This window comes from Chanodichthys erythropterus, chromosome 16 (genome assembly GCF_024489055.1).
Source record: "Chanodichthys erythropterus isolate Z2021 chromosome 16, ASM2448905v1, whole genome shotgun sequence".
Classification (NCBI taxonomy): domain Eukaryota; kingdom Metazoa; phylum Chordata; class Actinopteri; order Cypriniformes; family Xenocyprididae; genus Chanodichthys; species Chanodichthys erythropterus.
This window is the reverse complement of record NC_090236.1, coordinates 21,334,900-21,353,698: the sequence shown is the minus strand read 5'-3', so window position 1 is coordinate 21,353,698 and position 18,799 is coordinate 21,334,900. Positions and strand designations below refer to the sequence as shown.

General features: G+C 36.1%; 1 protein-coding gene across 3 annotated transcripts in view; it reads right to left on the bottom strand.

Annotated features, from left to right (window-relative positions):
• dpp6b (dipeptidyl-peptidase 6b) overlaps nucleotides 1-18,799 on the bottom strand; it is a 135,622-nt gene that overhangs the window by 14,085 nt on the left and 102,738 nt on the right. For all 3 annotated transcript variants that reach the window (XM_067362273.1, XM_067362274.1, XM_067362275.1), the window contains 7 exons: nucleotides 17,331-17,443; nucleotides 17,163-17,237; nucleotides 16,928-16,980; nucleotides 16,256-16,337; nucleotides 5,816-5,936; nucleotides 1,881-2,035; nucleotides 483-580 (listed from right to left, as the gene is read on the bottom strand). In XM_067362273.1, the coding sequence (XP_067218374.1) occupies nucleotides 483-580; nucleotides 1,881-2,035; nucleotides 5,816-5,936; nucleotides 16,256-16,337; nucleotides 16,928-16,980; nucleotides 17,163-17,237; nucleotides 17,331-17,443 (697 nt within the window). The remainder of the gene's footprint in view (nucleotides 1-482; nucleotides 581-1,880; nucleotides 2,036-5,815; nucleotides 5,937-16,255; nucleotides 16,338-16,927; nucleotides 16,981-17,162; nucleotides 17,238-17,330; nucleotides 17,444-18,799) is intronic.

Sequence of the window (18,799 nt, the reverse complement as noted above, 5' to 3'; positions counted from 1 at the left end):
GGTTTTCAACATAATAATAATAATAATAATAATAAATATTTCTTGACACTGAAGACTGTAATGATTAATGATGCTGAAAATTCAGCTTTGACATCACAGGAATACATTACATTTTAAAATATATTCTGTATATAATGAAACCATTATTTAAAATATTATTATTAAAACTAATATTTCATGATATCAAATAGAGTGTTGTGATAAAGTATTGTGACACTTTATGGTTGTCAATACGTTACACCGGCTGTTTAAAAGTCATTGCAAAAAATGGCTCAGAAAAAGTGTTAGTTTTTAAAGGTTCTAGTATCATTTGACACTTGGTTTTATTTTGTTGTTTAATGCAAAAATTAACATTCATACATTTTTCACTCAACATTCAAAAATCGGTCCAAATATTTTTCGGGTCACCATAAACTTGACCAAAGCAACAGATAAAGTTACTAAATACGCGTCATGTTGTGTGGTCACTTGCATATCCTCACCTGATTCTGGGATCTTCTGGTTTCCTCATCCTCACTGTGTGTAAAGGGCCGTTCAGACTCACCACTGACAAATAGATATCAGGGTTCTCCTCTCCGGCCTACAGACAGCAACAGAGATCACATCATTGGAGTACCTCCTCCTCCTCCTCCTCCTCTTAAGGGACCCATTCAGTCATCATTCATGACAAACACCACAAAATATAACAGAATTTGTTCAAATGATTTTTATCTATGCAATTAAAGTTCAATTGGTAAAGCGGGGCATAGGCTACACCAAGTTCATGGGTTCATTTTTCAAGATAGGCTATACACTGAATGCACTGTGAGATGTTTTTTTTTTTTTTTTTTTAAATAACTGCCTGGCAAATTAATAAATGTTAATCAGGTACTGTATGTTGTGTAAAAAGAGAAACATACAGACAGTTACTACTATTATGAAACCTGATTTAGTTACGTCACTAAAGAGCTTACAGCGTTAGTTAACCCAAAATAGAAAAGTCTGTCATCATTTGTAATGCAGCCTGGAATCATAATCACACCATGTACGTTCATCTGGCCAGAGAAGACTGAACCTGGATTCTCCCAAGGGATAGAGTTTGGGTTTCTTGCCACTGTTACCTTTGGCTTGCTTCGGGGACACTTAATATTCAGTAATATTACTGATTTGACTGCACTGACACTACTGGATGAGAACAAAACTTGAAGTAAATTGAGCTGGATGACGACACAGCTGTTTCCTGCAGAGCTGCTTTATAGCTGATTCATCTTAGGTTTCATAATTGATGATTTTTGCAGTATCAACACTGTTATTGAACTGAATGTAATCAATATTAAACTGACTTCAGCTGAAAAACGACACTTGTCTTTTCTAGAGCTGCTTTACAGTAGAATTGAATTGTGTTTGCATCATTGATCATAATTTTTCTGTTTATTAAAGTATAGACTTGACTTCACATTTACTGATAAGATTTTCTGCAAAGTGAATACTGTATATTTGTAAAATTCTGAATGCATGAGTTAATGAGGTTTGTTTTCACGCATCAAACAAGCACGACTGAGCTTTTGTTGACCGTTTTGATGAGCTCTATGTATGTGCATTAATCAGCGTTTATATGTCAATATAATAATATGTTCATTATATAAAGCGTTGAGTCTCTTCTGAAGACTTGGATTCACTGGCTTGATTCATACGAGTTACTTTTACAATTTCTTTATGTACCTGCAAAGACATGAGGGTGAGTAAATGATGACAGAATTTTTCATTTTTGGGTGAAATAGCCCTTTAAATGTCACATTTAGGACACCAATTAGATCCCATTTCAAGGTCACAGTGAGATTGGAAAATATAGTGAGGGGCACACAATCAAGCCTTGGTTTAACCATAAAAGAACAATTTACTTTAGGGTAGCGGTACTCTTGTCCGCTGGGATACAGTGCGCTTGTGAACATGGGTATCTCCATCTTTGGCACCAGAGTGTCATTAATGGTGGCATATGCCAGTCTGAGACCATCTGGTGACCACCAGTGAGCGATGTGATTCTGGAAGATCTCCTCTGCAAGCACAAGCAAATGAACACATAAGTGTATTAAACATGAAGTTGAAGCTTTATGAAACATTATACTATGAAACAAGTGAAAAAGTGTCCTGAAAAGCTCTGTTGTTGCATAGTGACCATATCTCCGTCAGATCCATAGCCTCTAATATGTGTTAGAGGATTAAATATCCTTTCAAGCAAACGCAGACAGAGGGCACATTGCAAAATACCTAACTGCAACATGTGCAAAAACAGCCTGCGTGATTTATCGCATCCATTTGCCTTTAGGCTCCTGCCTCGGGAGTCTCATCCATCACTCTTTAAAGCTGACGGCCCGTGAGCAGGAGGAGGAACAGCACGGCCGTCAGGCAAGAGAATGTAAAATATGACTGCCTGTAACACAGCAGACTGGACCCCTGGAGCTCATTAAGCCATTATGTAACCAGAAGTAGACAAGAAGAACACAAGCATGGCTGATTTTTTTTTTTTTTAAGGTGCAACAATTGGCCTTATTCAAGATATTTTCATAAATTCTAAGAAACTGTGGAATTAAAAAGAACAATCTACTTGATTTTTAAGAACGATTTAAACAGAAAAGAATAAGCCTCGATTCTCACAGACATTTTGTATAATAAATAGTCTGAACTCAAGCCTGCATGACCCACATAAGCACCTGGGCTGCTGCACCATGGAATAATTCATCCAATAATGAGAATTTTGTCAGTTTACAAACCTGTATGATTTTCTGTGAAACACCCAAAAAAAAAAAAAAAAAAATTTGGCAGATGCATCTGCAGGCAGTTTCCGTCAGTTTTAGTATTTATATACTATTATAGTTTATAGGTATATTAATATTTTGAATGTCTATTTAGCTTTAAAGGTCCCGTTCTTCGTGATCCCATGTTTCAAACTTTAGTTAGTGTGTAATGTTGTTGTTAGAGTATAAATAAAATCTGTAAAATTTTAAAGCTCAAAGTTCAATGCCAAGAGAGATATTTTATTTAACAGAAGTCGTCTACATCGAACGGCCCGTTTGGACTACATCCCTCTACTTCCTTCTTTAATGACGTCACTAAAACAGTTTTTTGACTAACCTCCGACCACAGGAATACACAAGAGTTGCGTTTGTAGAGTGTGTTTGTCGCCATGTCGTCGAAACGCTGTTATTTTCATCCCGCAGTCCAATCACCCGGTCTGATTCTGGCTCAAATTGATAGGGTAAAATTAAAGATATGTTTACAATAACACTGAGCGCGTGCATCTCCACGTTATGGTAAGAGGCGTGACCTTTCCGGGCAAGGAGCGCTAAGCTGCTGTCGAATCACAACACAGGAACCGCTGGCACAATCAGAACTCGTTACGTATTTCTGAAGGAGGGACTTCATAGAATAAGGAAGTCATCAGCCCGTTTTTATGACAGTGGAAACAGCGGTATACAGATAAGTAAATTATGTGAAAAATACTGTGTTTTTTTACACGCGAAACATGAACACATGTTATATTGCACACTATAAACACAATCAAAGCTTCAAAAAAACACGAAAAACGGGACCTTTAATTTATTTTTATTTTAGTTTTATTTTGTTTTGTTTTAGTACATTTTAGAACCTCAACTTTTTTTTATTTCAGCAAGTTGCCAGTGTCATTTACATTTTTTTCTAAGAACTATCCATTAATATTTTGTCTGTGAAGCAATTCATATAAATTAAGATAAAATGCTATCTGTCATGTAATGTGAAACCACAGGATGGCAGCAGAGATCTTTACACAGCTGAGAATAAACAGAAGTTGTACTAACATGTGACTAAGAATAGCCTCAGATTGAAATGTTAATTTAGGATAAAACCTATTACTGGGCAGCATGTATCACAAACAAACTCGCAGCCAGTGTGCCCTTGCACAACACGGATGACAGAAATACAGAACTGAGAATAACAAAGAAAAATCATTAACTGATAGACATATTTACATAATATTCCTAAGCAAATGTATGGTTAAGGTTATATAATATAGTTATAGCTCTGTTTACCTGTAATGCATTGAATCAATCAAACTGTCTTTGGCTGTACAAACTATAAAAAATAACTGCACCAAGTTTATTACCCCCAACAAGCTTGAAATAACATTCTCATTACAGGCTACAAATGAAAGGAAATGAAGGCGGTAAATCATAGGTGGAGTCTGGGCAAAGCCAAGTGAAGGGTTGTGCGTGTTTTTGGAGAGAGGACATGTGGAAGATAGTGCTCGCACCTGAGGGAGTGGGAGAGACAGTTTACATGTGAATGACTCCTGGTGCAGAGCAGGAGCAGATGCAGAGCAGATGAAAATGCTCTATGCATTTTAATGGTGGTATCAAAACTCAGCTACACACACCCTGATGAAGAGATCTGATATGATAAATAAGCTGCTGCTGACCTGCTTTACCTCTGCTTGTAAGTAACAGGCCATCTCACACACACATACACACACAAAGAAGATTTTCAATATGAAATTTTGTGTGTGTGTGAGGCCAGGGAGATTTGTGGTGTGTGTGTGTGTGTGTGTGTGTGTGTGTGTGTGTGTGTGTGTGTGTGTGTGTGTGTGTGTGTGTGTGTGTGTGTGTGTGTGTGTGAACTTGAGTGAAAGTAAACACTTCATAGCTAATAGAGAAAGCGAAAATCAGCCTAAATGAACATAATCCCAATTCAAACATAGTATTTAAGCACAAAATGCTACATTAATCATTATGAATATTAAATTCTGGATATTGTAGGAGATTAGACTTAAACGCTGGCTTAAATCCCACTAATGCACAATGGGTTATAAAAAGGTTTAATCTAGATATAACATCCCAGTGCTGTTCATACACAAACAGACCTAATAATATACATTTCATTAACAGGGACTGGAATTTGTTCAGTCTAATGTGCCGTATGTTTAGCATTTGAGTTTATATGATTATAATAAAATTAAATCTTGCTGACTAAATGTCATTTTAATTTATTGTGGATATTTGGCTGCTTTTTAAATCCTCCTGACTAAGGTATTGAAGAATTTTTGTGAACATCTACTGCTGTAAAAATGAACTCAGTACGGCCTTGGTTCAGAGATTTCTCAGACCTCAGACCTGATTTCTTCCCTTCATATTTATTCAGACAAGGTTGGTTATTAAAGTATGAAAAGAGACAAATGTGGCAGTTAATTTCATTTACAGTAAATATTTTTCATTGCAATGATGTTTTGTGCAAGAATAGGTTCAGTGTCAAGAATTAAGACCAAGAAACAATCTTGAAACAAACCAGATGAACATCACTCTTACTGTACATGCTTAACAAAAAATAAATCAAAATATTATTAATAAGAACTATTATGAAGTCATTTAGCAAGTAATTATGTTCAAAACATTGTTTTTATAATACTGCATGTTACAATTATATAAAATTATTGTTATTATGATGATCATTATTATATCAATGCACTTCGGTATAAATTTTGTTAGTATTTGTCTTGCGGAAAATATTTCAATATCTGTTATGTCCATTTCATCGGAGAGGTTTTAAATAAACAAAATGTAATTTTATAATCCTAATATCTTGTGAAATTTCAGCAAATTAGTTTAGATAAAAATAAGAAGTCTAACTTGTTGAAGAAAAGTGCTGAATCTAGGCAGATCAGACACAAATGCAATACTGTATGTACAAATAAACAGATCCTCTCAAACACATCAGGCACTTACATCATTTCTGCTCTTTTATTATACACACACTCCTCTGAGTTTTTATTTATTTATTTATTTGTATTCATGCTAATGGACTTTACCTTCATAGAGCCAGTCAGCTAGTCCATTAAATATGACCCCCAGACTGCCTGTGGAAACCAGGCGTTTTGGTGGGCTGTTCACTTGCGCTTTGTAGTAGATGTTATTCTCAAAGATGAAAATCTGTCAGGAAAAAAAAAACAAAAAAAACAATAACTGTACTTAAGACTGTATTTAAGAGCAGTAACTCTTAAAGTAACTCTTGAAACTGAAAGCATTTAAAGCACAACAGTTAGCGATAATGTATAGAACTTTTAAGTCAGAGCTACTATAAGCTCTGAGTTTGTAAAGTGATAGTATATACTTAAGTAGAAATCACAAGTAGTATGATTTAAACTTAAAAAAAGTATTGATGATTCAGTGGTTATCTAACAGTAAGCTATTTTGCTGTAATATGGTCACAATGCTATAAAAATGGAAAGAATTTACTATGAACTATCAATAAACTGTACTCTTAATCTGAGCATATCTTATCTGCTGTAACATCTCACAGATATGTAATGGAGGCACGTCTCTAGTGAATATTTGCGATGTTGTGTGATGCTACAGTAATCAGGGTTGGTGGCAGATTGTCTGCAGGATGACTGACAGCTGTGGGAGTGGTGGTGGTGGTGGTGGTGGTGTGTGTGTGTGTGTGTGTGTGTGTGTGTGTGTGTGTGTCTCAAAAGCTCTGTTGGGATTTATTTAGCAGCTGAATCATGCTCTGCCAAAAATCACAAAGAGAGATGCTGCACTAACTTATGCAAATCTGACACAAAATGCCTGAAAAAAAACAAAAAACCTAAATCAAAACAAGACAAACTCTTAAAGAGGACAATTCTTATTTTTTATGGAATATTGCAGTACTTATTATAAATGATTTATTTGTGAACACACACACACACACACACCTACACACACACACACACACACTGTTTTCCAAATTATTATGCAAGTGACATATCAGTAAGATTTCAGTAGAATAAACATTCAGATTTTAGTTTTTTTAAGAAAATGTTTGTTTGTTTATTTATCCATGTCTTTTTAGATAACTGGTATCAGACAATATAATTTGCCAGGTCTATAGATCTATGGAAACCCTACTTAGAGGTTGTTCCACATTATTAAGCAAGTCACAGTTCTCATGCAATATGGGGAGGAAGAAAGATCTTTCTGAAGATGAAAAGCATGAAATGGTCCAATGTTGTGCAAAAGGCATGAAAACAACTAATATTGTGTGAAACTTAATGAAGATTATCAAATTATCATAAGATTTCTGAGTGATTTAGAGCACAGCAGAACTCTGTCAGATAAAGGCTTATTAATGAAAGTTCCTGTCAAAAAAATGTATTGTATTAAAAGGGCAGCTATAATAAAAAGCCAGAGTTGAGCAGCAAACAGGTATTTGAAGCTGCTGGTGTCTCTGGAGTCTCAAGAAGCTCTCCATGCAGGCTGGCAGTTGTGCGTAAAGATGCATTTCAGCCAACACTAACCAAACCTCACAAAGAGAAACATTTACAGTGGGTGTAAAAATACATTTTCAAACAGTTTTATTGCTGTGGTGTTTTTTTTTTTTTTTTTGCAGCATGGGATGGTTCATAGTGCATTGTATTTCAGAAGGCTCCTTTTTATATCATAGCTGAAAATGGCCAGTTATGAACTTCACATATCTTGCAAAAGTCATTTTAATACCCTCAGAGACCCTAAAGGGACCTTCCATCTCACTTCCCAATATTCCAGCCCAAATCATCACCCACCAGCTCCTTGCTGACATCGCAGTCTTGTTGGAAAGTGGTGGCCATTCACCAACCGTCCAGAAATCCATCCATTTAGACCATCTATTGTAGTACAGCATTATTCAGTGTATAAAACTATTTAAAAAAATAGTCTTCATGTATTTCTAAACCCACTGTAAAGGTTTCTCTTTGTGAGATTTGGTTAGTGGTGTCTAAAATGCATCTTTACGCACAACTGCCAGCCTGCATGGAGAACTTCTTGAGACTCCAGAGACACCAGCAGCTTCAAATACCCGTTTGCTGCTCAACACTGGCTTTTTATAGCTGCCCTTTTAATACAATTCATTTTTTTGACAGGAACTTTCATTAATAAGCCTTTATCTGACCGAGTTCTGCTGTGCTCTAAATCACTCACAAATCTTACAATAATTTGATAATCTCCATTCAGTTTTCGCACAATATTAGTTGTTTTCATGCCTTTTGCACAACATTGGACCATTTCATGCTTTTCATCTTCAGAAAGATCTTTCTTCGTCCCCATATTGCATGAGAACTGTGACTTGCTTAATAATGTGGAACAACCTCTAAGTAGGGTTTCCATAGATCTGGCAAATTATTTTGTCTGAGATTGATCCCAGTTATCTAAAAAGACATGGATAAATAAACAAACAAACATTTTCTTAGAAAAACAAAAATCTAAATGTTTATTTATTATTTATGTGCCCTATCAAAATAACTTCCCTCGTGCAACAACATCTCTTCTCTGATGACGTATTTATTGGCGCGGGGTGGGACAATCAGTCACTCACGTGACATCATAGCAATAGCAAACGACAACCATCCAATCAATTCCAAAGGACAAAAACAAATCCCACCCTACATTTTTTCTTGTTTGAGTACCAACTTCTGTTTCATGCCAACTTTAAAGAAAGTATAATATTAAATGTCTCAGGTTACAACTGTAACAATGTCTCGTTCCCCTTCGCATGGATATATTAGTAACCTGAGATGCTCCCTTTCGAAGTGGAACTCAACACTGCATCTTGGGGAGCAGGGGAGCTGCAGCACTACTTAATTACCCTGAACCAATAAAGGGAGAGCCTCAACACAAGAGAGAGGCTCAACCCCAATTGAGCTACAGGCGAGCCAACTTTATTTAAAGACCCCTGAAATCTGGAGGAAGCAGCTAAAACCCTGCTTAAGGTAGAACATTCCTCTAAGCCCTGCTATAGCCAGCGCCTTTTTTTTTCTTCTGGCGCTTACCTAACTTGTAAGCATGGTCAACTGTACCCCTACTTAAAAACCCAGCAGTAGTTGAAACTAAATAGAGAGAATAATCGGTAAAATGCTTATCTCTCAAGCAATGTGCCAGACCTGTCAGAAGGCGGTTTAAGACGCGCCAGTTACAACAATTAGCCCAGCCTCAGAGCCTGATGTAAGCTCATGGAACAACATCTTGTACCCCACACACACCCCGTTAGAGGCTGGGGTCTGGATCGGTGGCGGATGTACTTCCTGAATGCCGCAGATTGTGCCCTCACCTCTCCAAACTTGTGCCAAAAAGTTCAGAGGGCGAGACCGAGGCATCAAGGAGAAAATTCTTCTCTTTCTCCCCAGTGTCCACCAGGTTCAACCAGTGATGCTTCTCTGTCATCACCAACATCAAGTGACCGATAACAGTGGCTGGTTAGTTAGTGGCCTGGATGGCTAGGTCTGTGGTGCGGCGCAGCTTTCCGACCGCTTCAGGGGACAAACCCTGCCCCTGATCCTGCCCCTCTCTGCTGCTGCATATGCCCTGCCATTCAAGCATGAAGTGGTTTGAAGAGGCTTGGATGGCAAGGCAGGAGTCTTCAAAGAGGATGACTAGCCCTGAGAGAGTTAGTTCACAAGTGTCTCTTCAACAGGGGCATCCTCAGATATCAATGCTCACTCAATCCGACACATTTGAGTAATTTGAATGATGAAAAGGATGAATGAGAGCTAAATATGGCTTCTTCCATGACCTCCCTAGTTCTGCATGGAGGTCAGGAAGGATCGGAAGGCTCATGGGAGAAGGGCAATTATGTCCTGATAGGAAACGCTCATTCAGCCTGCCTCAAGTGACTTCCCATCTTTCAAGCCAACAAGCTAGATCCAATCTGGTTGTGGTACGGGCCATGATGTCCAACATTTTCCAGGCGGAGAGGACTCAGTACATACATTATCCTTGACCTCTTCAACCAAATCCACCTCCTCCGGCCTGGATGGTGCCAGGAACATTCCATCTGCTGGATCAGATGATGTCTAGAGCCCTCGAGAATAAGGACAAGCATGAATGGAGCTTCCTCATTGTGAACATTTCACAGTGGCCGCATTCAGGACCCTCAAGAACCCAACATGCTGCTCTTTACCCAAGTAATGAATGCACATTATAGATTTTAGATTCTCCATTTAGACCACATGCCAACTACACAAACGGCTTCTGAAGACAAAAAAGCTGATGGTGTGTATCACGGTCAGGCACTTATACTTTCGTTATACTTTACTGACACATGTGCTTCAGACAACTCTTCTTTTTGATGGAAACTTCAAAACCTCATTTATTTTACAACTTTTCAGTGGCATTTATATGAAATAAACATAGCATTTTGATATATCATTTTTATATCAATGATATATCAAAAGCAGTGTCAGTAAAAAGCACGCTTGACATGAGAATAATGGGTGAAAAAGTCTGATTAGTTTGTAAAATTATGAAAATAAGAGTGAAAATATTATATAATTGTGTTGGCTATGAAAATAGCCTTATCAAGACAAAAGATTCAGTCATTTTATTCCAAAAATGTCTAAAATGTAATTTCCAATTCTATAATTTTCACCACAGAATGTTATCAAATGAAATAGTGTGCTGGAAATAACTGTATGACTTGCATGTGGAAGTGTGAAAAGTGTCTATTCTGTAAAAGGGCTTTTTTATTGTTTATCTGGACAAACAACCATGATGATTGTCTTCAACGAAATTCCACGAAATGTGTGACTAGTATAGAGAATATGCCTGGTGTTTGTGGGTGTGTTTTTGAAGTGTTACAATGTCTCTGGTTGTTTTTAAAACACAGATGCTCAGATAACTGCTAAAAGAAGATGCAGCCTTTGAAATACTGAGGACTGATAATTGTACTGCAGTTGGCACAATTTAGATCATTGATCTGTGATTAGTATGATTTATTAACTTTAAACCTGTGGTTTGGTCTTATTACTGCAGTGTTTGTGAATCATGGTCTGATTTTGTCTTGCCTATGACTAATGGTTGTGATTATCTATTATTGTTATGCATTTATGTAATCACTGCCATTTACTCTGAATGAAGAGTGAGTGGAACATCTCATGGGGCAGACAGACAGACAGCAGATAATGGCTCAGTGCTCTGTTCTTAATGAATTCACATGGGCTGAACAGAATGAATCACTGCTTTACTGCTACAGTCTAATGAGAAGAGAAACACATTCGAAAGGCAGTGAGTCTCTGTAGTTGGGTGCTAGTTGAAATTTCAATTCACCTGCTGTATTCAACTATTCTGATTACAACCTTCAAAATGCTAGTCCCCAGACTGGGTAACTGTTCATTTACATAAACATATAATTCTGGTAAATATAGTTCAGCTTGAAGAGATCACACAAAAATCATCATTTATTCACCCTCATGATTTTCCAAACCTTTCTTTTCCACACTTTCTTCTGTTTGTGAAACACATTTTTTTTTAAATGTCTTACAATGAAAAACAGTTCAGGTTTGGAATAAGAGTGAGTAAAATATGACAAAATTATTTTTTTTGGGGTGAACTAACCCTTTAATTGTATTGCAAAGTTGAGAAAAGTTGATGCAAAGTTGCAACTATCACTAGAATGATTTCCGGTTCCATTGTTCGAAGTTTATGGGTTTTTAGAATTTTTTTTTTTTTTTTTTTTGGTTTAACATCTGACATAATAATACCCAACTGTATTTTTAGTTTCTTTCTTTCTTTCTTTTTTTTTTAATAAATAAACAAAACAAAAACATTAAAGTGTCCAATGCTATAAATGGAGATACTGTCTACCAAAAGAAAGAACAGATTCTGAACGAGTCAACATTACTGCTCGTATCACTTTGTGTACAAGTACTGAGGAAGCCTCCAGAGCTGAAATTCAGATATGGTAATGGTCATTTTATTTCCATCATGTGCTGTATATGGTAGACCAATCACAACAGACTGAGCAATCTGACCAATCAGAGCAAAGCAGGCTTGCGGCAAGGAGAGGTTTAGAGTGACTGGGTCCTTTATCAAACTGTTTCAGACACTGTGAGAAAAGAGTGCATATCATGCAATGTATATTATGAGAAGATTAAAGTGTTTTTTGACCTTGGATGCATGTAGGATACCCTGTAGGATACCTCTAAAACAAAATTATGAACCTTTAAAATAGCATAATAGAGGCGCTTTAAGCATTATCACACCAAACAGATAAACTTATCGACTCACATGTCTGCTTTTACAGTGTTGTTGTGTTTATACTTTAATTCTTGCAAACTATTTTAACTCAATCTTTCCAATTTGTAGTTTTTAAAAGAATTTTCAAAAGCTTTGTGGTGGTGTTGAAGTCATGTGACCATGGTGTAGTTTGTTTGTAAACTAATTCAGCTTTTTACTTCTGATGATTGTATTTGGGCTTCAAAATTAAAAGTTGTGTTAATTTGTGAAGATTATGTTGATGAATAAAACATGTACGAATCATAAACGTTTGTTGGTCACAGAGCTTATTTTCTGCAATATTCAAAAAGCCAATGAAAAAATACTATGAGTGATTTCACTGTCTGTTTCACAGGATTTGTCCCACTAACAGGGATATAATAACAACTTATTACATGGAAAACTGCGCCAGAAGTTGTTAGCATACCGAGTTTGATTTATGCATTGATAATCCATCATCTTGCTCATGATATAATGCATTATGAACTGCTGCAATGTTATTTTTTGCGATACAATCAAGTATGCATATGCATGAGTTTTAGAAGGCAGCTGCCTATGAAGACAGTAGACAGCGAGGCAGGTCAGTAGGTTTTGGGACAGAGCCAATGGCATGTGTCTACACTCTGGCCCCCGTTCCTCTGTCTGTATGTTCTCCTCCATCACACCTGTGATGTACAGCGACTCCTCCTCTACATCTCTATCTCTGCTCATCCATGACCACCATTTTGATCCGTCTCGCACTCTCTTCCCCCCAGAGGAGTCTGGGATGTGACCTTCAGTGTAGGTTCTGGCTGCACTGGCCCCTGCTGATTGCTCTGTCACAGAAAACTAATTGCCGGAGGCGTCACCGAAGCACAGGACACAAAGCAGCATACGGGAATCCGCAAAATTACACACCTGATGCTCAACTCTCTCTCTCTCTCTCTCTCTCTCTCTCTCTCACACACACACACACCCAGTGTCCATGCATGTGTGCTTTGCTTATAATACACAAAAACAAATATGTTTATACGCATATTTATGAGGTTTGTGTTTGCAAGTATGTAAGCACTAACACATAATCCAGGCTTGTATTATATGGCACTTCTTGTGTTGATACAAAAACAACAAACTATAGTACTAATATAAACACAGTATGCTCATGTGCCCATGTTTGTCTTTTTTGCAAAACCCCACAAAAATACACACGTGATGTCCTTGTGTTCAGACTGTAAACACTGTGAGTGTCTACACTGCAAAAAATTACTTTCTTAGTATTTTTGTCTGATTTTCCAGTACATTCTGAAATCAAGTACATTTACTTGAGAACAAATTACTTTAGACATGAAGTACTGTCAAATATCTGCCAGTGGGATAAGAAAAATAATCTTGCTTTCCATTTGAATTGTTTATTTTTCTGACCCCATTTTTTTGTTTATAAGTATTCTTACTAAACTTAATACAACTTAATAAATATATTTACTACAACAAAAAATAAAATAAAATAAATATCTAACCCTAACTATGAGGAGTTGTTATAGTAATGACAACCTTAGTAAGTGACACTGTTTAAGGTCTGTAAGAAACATGGCTTCTAAAATCAGCTCTTTTGAAATGAGGTTGTGTCATGCTGCTGCCATCTGCTACTTAATAATGGTCCTACTCTATCTCTGCCAGCATGACATAGACACAGTCAGGTCAAAATGACCAGCTCACATCTCTAGATCCAGTATGAATCAGTTACTGCTTCACACTTATTTATGGAAATGATGAGCAGAATGATGGATATGTGGGTAGTTGATATGAAATATTGAGCAGTGGGACTAAAATTACTGTTCAAAAGTTTGGGGTTGGTTATTTATTCATTTATTTATTTTTTGAAAAAGAAGTCTCTTATGCTCACCAAGGCTGCATTTATTTGATTAAAAATATAGTGCAAACAGTAATATTCTAAAATATTAATCTAGTTTAAAATGTAATTTGATGACAAATCTGAATTTTCAGCTTCATTACTCCAGTCTTCATTGTACGGAAGAGGATAAGGGTCAAGCAATAATACAAAAATAAAACCATCTCGAGATTAAAGTTGTTACATTTCGAGAAAAAAGTCGAGATAAAATGTTGAGACTAAAGTCATTAAATTACGAGAAAAAAGTTGTTCAATTACGAGAACAAATTCGTTAAATTATGAGAAAAATGACGTTAAATTTCGAGAAAAAAGTCGAGATAAAATGTTGAGAATAAAGTCATTCAATTATGAGAATAAAGTCATTAAATTACGAGAAAAAGTCATTAAAATATGAGAACAAATTCGTAATTTAACTACTTTTTTCTTGTAATTTAACGAGTTTATCCTCAACATTTTATCTCGACTTTTTTCTCGAAATTTAACAACTTTAATCTCGAGATGGTTTTATTTGTTTTTTTTGCTTGGCCCTAATCCTCTTCCATATCATTGTCACGTGATCCTTCAGAAATCATTCTAATATGATGATTTAGTCAAATTTAGTCCCAAGGAAGATGAAAAAAGTTCCAAAAAAGGTTCAAATAACAAAAAGTATTTATTCTATAAAAGAAAACTAAGTAAGAAGAGAGGCAAAATAACAGAGTAGTCAGGACAACACAAACAATAACGGACAATGAACTGACAAAGAGGAACTTAAATATACAAAGATAATGAGCTCAAGAGCGAACAGGTGTGCTGATTGAATCACAGTGTCCACAGAAACTAATGACTGCTGGAGAAAAAGAAAAAAAACAGTTCGTGAAAATGAAACTAAACACAAACAGAACATGCCAGATTTGGTGCTCATGTCATGAAACTTTTCATATTATTATCAATGTTGAAAACAGTTTTTTAGTGGATACTGAGATACTTTTTTCCAAGGATTCTCTGATGAATAGAAAGTTCAAAAGAGCAGCGTTTATTTGAAATAAAATTATAAATGTCTTTACTGTCACTTTTGATCAATTTAATGTGTCCTTGCAGAATAATAATAATAATAATAATAATAAAACATAATGACCGCTAACTTTTGAATTTAAGTGTACTTGAAATATTTCTACTTTCAAAAATGGTCACACTGAAGGAATATTTAAGTGAACCTCAAAACAATGACAAGATTATTCAAAATGGTAAATTAAAATCTTAAAGGGTTAGTTCACCCAATCCATATGAATCAAGCGGTTCAATCTAAATTTTCTGAAAAGACTTGGTCGCTTTATATGATGAACAGATTGAATTTAGGCTTTTACTCACATATAAACATTGACCAGCAAACATGAACAGAAGCTCAACTATACTTGCTTGATGCACAAGAACAAACCTCATTTGGTTCTTGTGGAAGCTCAAACATGCTGCATAACACACAAGAATGAACCTTACCATATCTGATGTGTGTGTGTGTGTTGATGAATGTTTATTTGAGAATAAAATCCTAAATTCAATCTGTTCATCATAAAAAGCAGTCTCTTCAGAAAATTTGATTCATATGGGTTTATTTTACAGTCTCTTTATGATCTTTTTAAAGCATCAAAGTGATAGATGTGTGGACTGTCAATGGAGAGACAGAAATTTCTGATTCCATTGAAAATATCTTCATTTGTGTTTCAAAGATAAACGAAAGTCTTACGGTTTTGGAATGACACGAGGGTGAATAAATGATGAAAGAATTTTCACTTTTGGGTGAACTAACCCTTTAAAAGAGACTAGTTAAAATAAACAGCATTACTAAAATGTACACTTTCTAAGATGCGATTACTATTTCCAGCTATGAGGCTCAGCTGTGACAGTTCCAGGTTTTACGTTACTTTAGTGCTTTGCTCAAATTGAGCTGAAAGCTTAAAACACTCAATTTCCAAAAGATTAGTGGAGATTTGGGATTCTTTAGATTTCTATCAAGGCAAACCAGGATTTGACGTAGATTATGATCATGATGGTCATTATGTTTGCCTGTTTCATACATCAAAGGTGCAAAAGTTCTGATGATTTATTTTTTGATTCATTTTTTACATCACAAAAAATAGCTGTTTCAACAGGGGTGAGCAGACTTTTTAGATTCTCTGTACATGTACAACCTGATACATGTTCCACAAAATCATAAATTGATTAAAGTTATAATAAACAAGCGAAACTGGTAGTCTACTGTATATTAAACCAACCTCTTATAACTGATTTGTGGTATTTAATTACTGCTTTTTTTTTTAAGTTCACTTTTTTTGTGTGTGACACATCGGTGGTACAAATGTGTTTGTGATTCTCTTACCAGTTGCTGTCCTTTGGGACCCCATCCAGCGTACTGCAGTGCGGTATTTTGCACCTCATTAGGGGTCAGTTCCACTTTCTCTCTGTCAAAAGACAAACCATTCTCAAAACAAGAATAGGACAATTGCACGTGTGTGAGTGTGTGAGTGTGTGTGTGTGTGTGTGTGTTTCCTTCCATTTATTAATTGTATTGTGATGCAGCACTAGTGAAGGTCAAATATTTATCTCATATGTTTCTGCTAGAATGACAGAATATGAAAGTGTGTGCGTGAGCCAAACTGAATGAGAAAGATGTGTGTATACTTATAACCTATTTGAATTCTAATTCCCATAGTATCCTCCTGTACAATTATCATGTTAATGTATTTCATGGGTCAAAATCTAAATTCAATTGTGATGTTAAAGGCTATCAGTAATGAATAATTTAGATCAGGGGGAGACCCACTCTGAGCACAAATTATTCTGTATTTGGACAGACACAGCCAGCTCTGGGGAAAATGACACCATTTCTTAGGAAACACACTAGGTGGCAGTGCTACCCACAATTCAGTTCCCTACAATGGCTCTATCCTAATGAGCTCAGTGAGCTGAACCCTCTTGACATTAGAGTTAGTGACAACAAAAACTTTAACCAGTGAGAATGTTGAAAGAATTCACTTATAACAAGACTTACGGAGAATCAAGGCTGCAGATGATGTAATGGGCCATGAAGGAATACTGATAAAGCTGTAGAACAAAGAGAGCAGATGAGATGCCCTTTAGAAGCGTGATCAGTCGCACACTTTGTCATCTTTTACAAAGAGATGTGATGAAACAGATAAGAGAACTTAGTAACAAAAGACAAGAGAATTTGAGTAACAAACATAGCTAGATTTTTCACATTATAAATCAGAATACAAAGCATTTACCGGCACAATGTTGTAGGCCAACAGCACGTATTTTAGATCAGGAGATACTTGGTATTTGGTCGGTTTGAAGGATCCCTGAAACCAAAGGCTCTAAAGTTACTTTTCTTTACAAGTACAAAACATCTACAGAGCTGCATATTTTGCATATTTAATCAAAGCGGTAAGAACCTGGCTGTGGAAACTCTCAAACATCTGGTTCTTCACTAAAATCTTGGAGGTATTTGTCAGCACGTTGAGCTTCACCACATTGCCCTCACGGGAACGGTACAGAATTTCAGTGTCTATGAAGCGGAAGAAGAAAAACACATTATACTTGATATAATATACTAATAATGTACAGTCAGCCGGTCATTATCACAAAATAAACCTTGAGAGAGTGATAACAGTTTAGCTGCCAAGAAGAGTGTATATAATAATACAACTTTGAACTTTCAATTCATCCATGAATCTTGAAATATTTTTAATAAAATTTCAAAGGGTTAGTTAACCCAAAAATGAAAATTCTGTCATTAATTACTCGCACTCATGTCGTTTCACGCCCATAAGACCTCCGTTCATCTTCGGAACACAAATTAAGATATTTATGATAAAATCCGATGGTTCAATGAGGCCTCCGTTGACAGCAAGATAATTAACACTTCCAAATTCCCAGAAAGCTACTAAAAAGTCACATGATTTCAGTAAACGAGACTTACATCATAAGTGGTTTGAAACATTTCGAAATTTCAGTGGTTCATGTGACTTTGGCAGTTTGATTCCCGCTCCGAACCACTGATTCAAAACAAAAGATTCGTAAAGCTTCGAAGCTTCATGAAGCAGTGTTTTGAAAATCGCCCATCACAATATTGTTGAATAAAGTCGTTATTTAGTTTTTTTGGCGCACAAAAAGTATTCTCGTCACTTCATAACATTAAGGTTGAACCACTGTTTGGAATGACATGAGGGTGAGTAATTGATGACAGAAACATTTAAGCAGCACAAATGTTTCAACTATTATGCTTATTAATTATAATTAAGAAATGTTTGAATTGAATATATTTGAATCAGCAGAACAATAGGGTAAAGATTTATGAACAATGGCTTCATTCTGATGAGAATGGACAGCTACATTTACTGTTGTGTTACATGCACATAAAATGGCTTGGGTTCATTTTTATAACGCATATAAATATATTCATTCATTTATTTTTTATAGCCTTTAAAACATTTTTACAGCTTATTTTAGAGCATTGGCTCGTTTGTCCCAGCTTTAAAAGTTCCTGTTTTGCTAAGGCAACTGTGTTCTTTATTTATTCAGGCTGTAAATGTTATACCTAGCCCGGTAAACAAGTCTGCTACAGACCTGAATGCAGATAGTGCCCGCCTTGATAAATAATACAGACGAGTGATCGCTTTTAAAAAGGCTTGACGCTGAGTTGTGGAGCATGTCAGAGGGAGAATAATGGGGCTGTATCTCGGAGGTAAACACAGCCTTAAATCAACAAATGTGTTTTCAGGAGAATAACAAAAACTGATTAATCAAAATGCATATCAAAACATCTTTTTTCATGTTTTACAAAGCACCTGGGCTGCACCTTTATAACACAAACAAGGACAAACAAAGGACACTCCCATTCTCCATTCTCCCAAAAATAGGG